We start from the raw sequence: 8,854 nt of genomic DNA, 5'->3' as shown, positions 1-8,854 counted from the left end.
TTTAAACAAAATAATAATAATAATAATAATAATAAACTTATGTTCCACCCCTCCTAGTTTGTTTGAGCGAGATAAAATAAGCTAAATCAGCTGAGATGGTTCATCGTTTCATGGACTCCATTTTCTACGCACAATAGTTATCTATAAAACTATGGTGGGTGAAGGCTGCATCAGCACTATGATCGTTATCAGTTGACTGAGACTATACAATTCAATTAGTGAGCATGATATTTGCCAGCGAATTGTTCAAGTATGCAATTTTATGAGTGCTCGAACTTGGTGCTTCATGGGGTGATTTATAAAGTTTGTGATGCCGGTTGAATACTCTGTAAATATCGAGGGTTGTTTCAACATCATTCATATTGTTCGCTACCTTTGAAGCTCTTACAAAAATGTAACGTGTCACAATCTTATCTTTTTATATTTTCACAAGAAAATGTAAATTATTTTTGTTTGATAAGATCATGCGACTTTTTCTTCCTTGATGACTTTTTTAAACAAAATAATAATAATATTAAATAATAATAATAAACTTATGTTCCACTCTTCCATAGTTTGTTTGAGCGAGAGAAAATAAGCTAAATCAGCTGAGATGGTTCATCGTTTCATGGACTCCATTTTCTACGCACAATAGTTATCTATAAAACTATGGTGGGTGAAGGCTGCATCAGCACTATGATCGTTATCAGTTGACTGAGACTATACAATTCAATTAGTGAGCATGATATTTGCCAGCGAATTGTTCAAGTATGCAATTTTATGAGTGCTCGAATTCTTTATTTATTTTTTATTCAATTAACATGTCATGCATTTTGGTCTATCATGATTAACAATTTTTTTGTTGATCCAAATTTAATGGGCCATCTTGATATATCACAAATACGTGTAGGCCACCTAATGAGCTTAAGAATCATCGAGATAGAACATATATTTGCAGCTTAACAAATCTTTTTTACAAGGGCCTATAAACTGTTGTAACAAAAAATAATAATAAAGGACACAAGCGGTACTAATATTGGGAATGAAGCCTGTAACCTACCTGAACTTACAAATAAGTTCCATGCTTATGTTTTCACATATATGTAGCTTACATGTAGTTACATGAAAGTTATATGGAGATTATAAGGGATATAATGCGAATATAATGTTGATATAACGCTCATATAACCTCTATTATGTACACAATTCTGCGTACGTCTTACGTACGCAAATTTTTTCCCATGAGAAGAAGACTTCAAGCCCCGGTGCAGCAAACGAAATAGCTCGTGAGCTTTCTCCTCCCCTGCAAATAAATTTAAAAAATAATTATAAAATACCAATTTTTTTTGGTAATCACATCAATTATTTAAAAAAAAACGTATAAGCATATAACAAGTTTAGTTTGATCAAAGTTCAAATAATAATAATGTTTTAGCACCCAAATGATATATATATATATATTTATATCATATTTGCATATATGAAACATATTCTCAATTTAAATAAAATCATACACAATTCATAGGAGAAGTATTGTTTAAAAATTGTGTTTTATTTCTCCTTATGTGGCTCCCTTGTTTAATTTTTAAAATAATCAAATTTAAATAAAAATGTATATATATAAATGTTTTATTTTTCACAATGAATATCTTGTTGATTGAAAGTAGATTTAATAAAATATAATTCTTTTGTTGATGTTTTTTTAAAAATAGTGGTTAATGATTATAATATGCGAGTTAAATCGTTAATTTGCAAAAAAAAAAAAAAAATCTCTAATAACTTGAGCCATGACTGACTCAAAAGCTCGGCTTGCCTATCAAAACACAAGCTCAAAGGGTGAGCTCATTTAATATACAGGCTCGAGTTTGTAGCCGCAATTCAATAAGCTCACTCACGAACTCCTAAGCTAGGTAGAATTGCAGCCAGTTAACGCTTCACTAGCACCCCCTAGGTTATGAAAAAATATTGTATGTGGTGTCCGATCTATGACAGTAAATCACGGTGATCTACAGTCATGATGTATTTCGGTGGGCCCTACTTTTAATTTTTTTTTTCAAAAAAAAATTTGTTTGCATCATGACCCTAGATCATCGTGATCTACGGTTAGGATCAGACGATGTATGTATACAATAATTTTTCCTAGGTTAGATTGTGCGGGCAATTTCTAATGTGCCTTAGTGATTCCACTAACTTGCTCCTTTCTGCTTCTTCAACAACATGCTTATTTGATTAATTTAGGACACTTATTAAGGTTCTTCGAATTTCTGGGTGTAACATTACCCAAGAACAAACAAAATATAAAAAGATTCAGATTCACCCAGATTTTTTACAAGCGAAATTATCATATTAAAAATCGGTTTCTTAAAGGAAACAGATCGTATATAAAGCTTTGATTTACCCCTGACTTTACCCGATTGAACAACACAGTTATGAAACCATTACTTAAAGACAAGCCCGAGCAAAAAACTAATCGCTAAAGCATTAAATGAACCTTTCTGTTTTAAAACTAAAAGGACTAATTAATTTTTTTAGATTAATTAATGCAAGCATTAAGTACTAAAGACTAGAAGCAATCCGAAATTTGTTTCCGCTTATTAAAAAAAAAACAAAAATAGTCATAAAATTTAGGAGTATATTTTGAAAAAAAAAAAGATAGAGAAAAAGCAGGGACTATTTAAGAACTCATCAATCAACCTAAACCAACCAACCAAGCCCTAGTGTTCTGTTGTAACAGGATAAAAGTATATTCAACTCACCGAGGGAGAGTGCTGGTGGTGTATCGCCGGAGTTACAGCGGCGCCTGAAAGAGAGACGTCGGAGGCGACCTTGGATCGGTCATGGAGCTCCTCATCCTTTTTGGATCCGTGACGAAGATCTTCCTCGTTTCCAATGGAGATGCACGAGTAATCGGACTTGTTCTGCTTCCGCATCTGTCGAAGTTTGGAGAAATCCAATGAGTAATCCGGCATCCCCTTCTGGTTTTCCCAGTCCCCGAACGCCGGTACTGACATCCAATCCACCTTTGTCCCCTGCAATTCCATCAATCCACCATTCAATTCGCAGTAATTTTCTCCAACAAATCGATCGACGCCAATCTCAGTGCAGTGATTTCAGAGAAATTGCTCTATAAAATAAATTTAAAATTAAAAAATGAGAGGTACCTCCGTACTCCCCTCCATTGATTCGTTGAAGGAATCTCTAAAGCAAAAACCGCGGGGAAAGATAGGGAGTGGACTGAGGGGGATGAGTTTATATATACTGCTTCAAAACTAAAATACCACTGACATATTATAAAATCACAACTTTGCCACTGCGTCCTTTTCTTACAGGACAATTAAAATCTGCCGTAGATTTTTGCTTAGAAGAATAATCGACGTAGGAAGATGGAGTTCGTATAGATGTTTATTATGCGGGGCGGTGGGTAAATAAGTCGGCTTACTATCTAGAAGGACAGCTGGATTCCGCGCGGAAATTCGGTGTGAAAGGCGTGAACTGATTGGGAAGCTGTTCACTGCCGCCTTCGCGGCACTTCATTTTGATGGTTATATTTTTATTTTAAAATAGGAGTTTTTATAATATCTCTCACAAAATTTTTATTTATTCAGATATCTAACCTTTAAAATTTTATAAATTATTTACTTAGCACTCAAATATTTAACATAAAAAATATATATATATATATATATATATCTATAACTTACTTTTAAAAATAAATATATCTTTCCATGAATATATGTTTTATGATGTTAAAATGTTAGATATATAAATACAAGAACTATGTGATATGTAAATGTAATAATTTCATTTCCATTTTGCACTTGAGGTCTGGCTTCTCTCTATAGTGGATTTGGTTTTGAACGTGTGCTTACTCCTAACATAATTGTTCTTGTGGCTTATTTTGAACGTGTGCTTACTCCTAACATAATTGTTCTTATGGCTTATTATTTAAAAAAAAAAAAAAACTTAATGTTTCATTAACTAGAGAATATAGCTCTAAACTAAATTAATATAAGTAGTAGTTAACTATATGATATCATAATAGGTGTAAACTAAAATTGATTATAGTAGACTTAGTCTTGCATTGGAGAGGGTCAATAGGGGCAACCGTGGAAGAGTGTGTTGGAGGGCAAGATAATTACAAGTCTAGATGTTAAGCAAATATACTAGAAAATAAAAAAAAAGATTCAATAGGGGGGTTAAGTTTAGCAAGAAATGAAAGAAAAATCATGTTAATCATTCGCTTAAAGTAAGAAAGAAAATTATACAAATGAAAGCTAGCAGGTGTCCAAGGCTATCACGAAAATATTTTTTTACAAGAATAGAGGATTGATCAACTTGAATTCATCGTCAAATGTTAAAGGCAATTAAAATTATCCTACTTTTGAAAAAAAAATTCTAAATAATTTGAAATTGGCATGCAATGGAGGTTTTTATGATAGTCTCTATTTAAAATGATTGAGAATAAATAATTAATCATTGACTAGCGAATGAAAGTACTTACGACAAGTCCTATCCTAATAAACAAAGAGTGCGGTTGAAAGATAAAAAATTGGGCCATGATTGAAAACAATCATGTCTTCTTTTACGAGGTCAGAGATTACTCAATAGTTAATTATAGATGTCTTTGAAAACCCCAATGATTGATTGGAGTTTTAGGAGACAACACAACGAGATGCTTGGACATGTAGAGAGAGAAGCTATTAACATCAAAATATATTTTAACATCATTATGAAGTAGGCGAACTCAAGAACAATAAAATTTCAAGATTTGAAATTCTTAGTTCAAACATTTGAATGCTCTAAGATGTGTTCAACTTATGAAATCTGCATTTACTTACATTATCATTGTTAAAACTCGCATTTTAGTGCTCACAATTAGGAAAAAAAAAAAAATACAATCAAAATGATCAGGATTTTCCAAATGCATTTGCTACTATGATCCATTCCATTCTTCTTATGTAATTGAGAGGAAATGGTATCATTTGCAAAGGAAGAAAATAAATATCGGTTAGAAGGATGATTTGTCTCTAATGTGATCTCGCTGTTTACATGAATGTATCATGCTAAGTCCCACATACATGTTCCTGATGTCAGCTGTGTATATAATTTGTAAAATATGCAAAATGTTAGATTTATTTACAAATATAGTTACAAAATAACTACGTTTTGTTACTTAGTCACATTGCATGTTTATGTCATCACTAATTAATATTTTTTAAATTGGCTTTAAATTTTGACTTTTATAGTTATGAAAGTTCAGTTATAGTCCATTCTAGTATACTGAGTACTTTGGCTGATTAAGGTTAATTTCATTTTATTGTGTTAAAAAACACGTATAAATATACTTACCAGCATAAAGCTCATATAAAGTATTTAAATTTGGCACATTAAAAAAATAAATTTTAAAATTTAGTTGAGTTTGAGCTAATTATCAAGTATTAATAACTGCATAAATAAATATGACTATATATCAAAACAAGACTTCTTTATCGAGTATTAATAACTTTATACATAAATATGACTATATATCAAAACAAGACTTTTTTATACAAAGCCGGACACGGAGGCCGACACGTCACACGACCTGTGTAATCAGACTCTTTTGGTGAACCAAGTCCACCCGCCAAAGTGATTGAACTAAGCTGATCACTTGTCGATGCCCGAAGCATCAAGATTTATCTCTACCATGGGGGCAACCTAGCCATTAAAGAGGGATAGCTATCAAAAATGGTGATCCTTATTTGCAAAGAATGGGAGGCCATATTTCTTTAAAAGCACTGCATAATACTCACATCGCTGTCTTTTCACGAAGACATTACATATGGGTGCAGTGGTGTATGAAACGTATTTTTTTATCTTTTCTTCGTCTTTATGTATAAGAGGAAAGTCAAAAGAGAAAGAAGCGACGACGGTATGACCTTCTAAGAGATCTATTCTCTCTCTCTCTTTATCTCACTCCCCTTTATCTCTCTCTCTTCCTCTCTTTCTAGAGGAAACATTATGATCCAAAAAACCTCATCCGAGCCGTACTACCGACTTATTGGAAGTTCAAGCTCTGGCGATAAAAACTTGGGACACTCGCTCAAGATGCACATTCATCTCATTTTTCCACCTTCCTTCTAAGAACAGAATCTTTATCGACTTGTATATATTTAGGAGCAACACAAGACCCTACGTCGTAAAATAATAAACAACAAGAAGATTTTTTTATCGACAGCCCAATATTAAAAGATTCATATCAATATTAATCGAAGGCTTTCCTTCACTTCAGATTCATAAATAACGTCGGCTAAATTCTGTAAAATAACCCAAAAATAATAAAAAAAAATTAAAATAAATTAGATAGATCCGATATTTCATGCCGAAAGCGAATTATGGAATTTGCGACAAAAGATTTTAATGGAATAATTCAAAAATATGAAGCGATTATTTAATTTTTATTTAATGATGAATGGATGGTGCTTTATAATATTAAAAATTCGAAAAAAAACAAAAATGATGTGTTATTTTCGGACTAATAAGCTTAAGAAAATGACGTAAATATCTAAATTTCTTCTACAATAATTTAGCATGTTTCTATGCGTTCATACAGCGGCGGAAGACAAGGCAGTCAAATAAATTTGGACAATATAAAATCATAATGTATTAATTAAGCAAGTCCTGCAAATTGAAAGCTTACACTATCAATCAATAGGTATTTAAGTTCTATGATGGAACTAGAATTTAAAGAGGGGGTTGGGAGGGGTGAAATAAAATAATAATTAAAATAAATTAATATTAAAATCTTAAAATACATAAATAAGATAAAAAAATAGCGAAGAATAACCAATAAAAATAAATAAAATAAAATAAAATAAAATCTCTTTTTATATAGTCCATAGGTTACCAAAAAAATTCCATCCAATAAGGATCTCAAGGTGCAACATGAATCCTAAAATAATTTTTTGAGCAAGGAATATTCAAATTTCATTTCGAGCACTGATTTTGACAAGTTTAATGTCAAACTAACCGGCTGGACGAGACGAAGACAATGACACTGAAATTGGTCTAATCCGAGTAAAATCAAGTCTTGATCGACTTGTCAAGTTATTTTTGGAAGTTTCTAGTTCCCAAGTGGGAGGTCAAGCCATATTTCAAATTTGACACTATTATAATCGAATCGAACATCTCAATAAGACGAATCAAATAAGCAAAATATTTCTCAATTCTGATAACGTTAACGAATTCAAATGTCCATAAAATACTATCAAACAGAGGAATCTCTTCTAGTCATTTGATGGAGGGGTCCTAATTTCTTTTTTATTTGCAGGGAGACCACTCTCAAACTTAATAAATAAAGCCTTACCCCCTTCATGAAAGAGGGGACTTGGACTTTAAAGAGAAGAAAAAGAGTCAGTTTCCAGAGCCATTTTGGACTGAAAGCATGACAAACACATCCTGCTCCTATAGCTGTCGACCATGTTTGCTAGCTACCGTTGACCAAATTTTACCAGCTACTCTTCGCGATTGATTTGACGGACCTTGCAAAGTACAACACAATAACACACCCAAATACTATGCAATGATACACCCTGAAGTCAATGCAACGACAAGCCCAAAAAATGGTGCAATGATGTGCCCCGAAAATGGTACAACAATATGCCCAGAAGATGGTGTAACGACGCTCCTCAAAGATGACATAACTCCCCGTAATAACTACTTACAAGTGTCATACTTAGAATGCAATGACCTTCCTTGAACTTCTGAAGTTCCTCCTCAGAGCTCCCCACTACGGCCTATGGCCTACGCGGTTCACTGTAACTATGTGCAGCCCCGTACTCTGATCTTAGCAACTAACTGATGCTACTACAACCCTCCACTATGACCTATGTGACCAACTATGACCTACTTGGCTCATAGCTCATGAATCTTCTAACCTTGAACTCTGCAGCCTACAGACATATTTACAACTCTCCACTACGGCCTATGTGGCCAACTATGGTCTATGCGACTTACAGCTAATGCAGCTCCCAACTCCAGCTTCTTCTACCTATGAATGTTATTATAGCCCCTCGCTATGTCCCACGTGATCAAGTACAACCTACGTCACACACAGTTCCCAACTCCACCATTTGCTGACTACAGACATTATTACAACTCAACGCTACAACCTACGTGACAAATCCCGACCTATGTGGCTCACAACTCATGTAACTCCAAACTCTGGCCTCTACGACCTATCAACATTTGTATCCACTACGTATTATGTGACCAACTACGTCTTACGTGACTCACAACTAAGCAACTCCCAACTCTGGCCTCTGCAGTCTAAGAATTCTATCACAACTCCATACTACGACCATTGCAACCAATCAATGCTCCTGATGCTACCACATACGACCTACATTGATAACTATTGTCATGATTGGTGATACGATCACCATAGCAAACAACTACGATCTTCATAACCCGTTATGACTATCTTTTCTGAAATACCGTCTTACATCAATTTTCTAATTCATTATTCCCTAATTCAATCTATTTTAGTTTTAATTACATAGTAGATTATTTCGACTTAGCTAGGTTTGATAATTCCCTTTTTTTCTAAAATTTTTCACATAAAAATTATAGTATCTTCTCTCGTTACTTTTCTTTTATATGCGTGTGTGTTAGATCTCGTACAATAATGAGACACTAATTCATTATTCTACCATCGCGATCTTCCGACACACATCACTGAATATTTTTCTTTTGAGAATTATATAGGTTGAATGCCAAATGACTAATTTTTCATTATATTCATATATTCGTACTAAATAGATAGAAATTAACAACATAAAAAAAAAAGTAAATCTGCTTAGATAGCACCAACCAATCAAAGTGAGATAACAGTGAT

The 8,854-nt window shown here is 33.2% G+C and overlaps 1 protein-coding gene across 1 annotated transcript; it reads right to left on the bottom strand.

Moving 5' to 3' along the window:
• Positions 1-930: 930 nt before the first annotated feature.
• LOC110021324 lies at positions 931-3,220 on the bottom strand. The gene is made up of 3 exons (XM_020719769.1): positions 3,141-3,220; positions 2,736-3,008; positions 931-1,282 (listed from the first exon to the last, which is right to left on the bottom strand). Exons 1-3 carry the CDS (start codon positions 3,156-3,158, stop codon positions 1,235-1,237), a joined length of 339 nt encoding a protein of 112 aa, XP_020575428.1. The 5' UTR covers positions 3,159-3,220; the 3' UTR covers positions 931-1,234.
• Positions 3,221-8,854: the final 5,634 nt, after the last annotated feature.

The sequence above is a fragment of the Phalaenopsis equestris genome, unplaced genomic scaffold (assembly GCF_001263595.1).
Source record: "Phalaenopsis equestris unplaced genomic scaffold, ASM126359v1 Scaffold000134, whole genome shotgun sequence".
NCBI classification, from domain to species: domain Eukaryota; kingdom Viridiplantae; phylum Streptophyta; class Magnoliopsida; order Asparagales; family Orchidaceae; genus Phalaenopsis; species Phalaenopsis equestris.
Note: the sequence above shows the minus strand (reverse complement) of the source record. Positions and strands in the feature narration are given on the sequence as shown.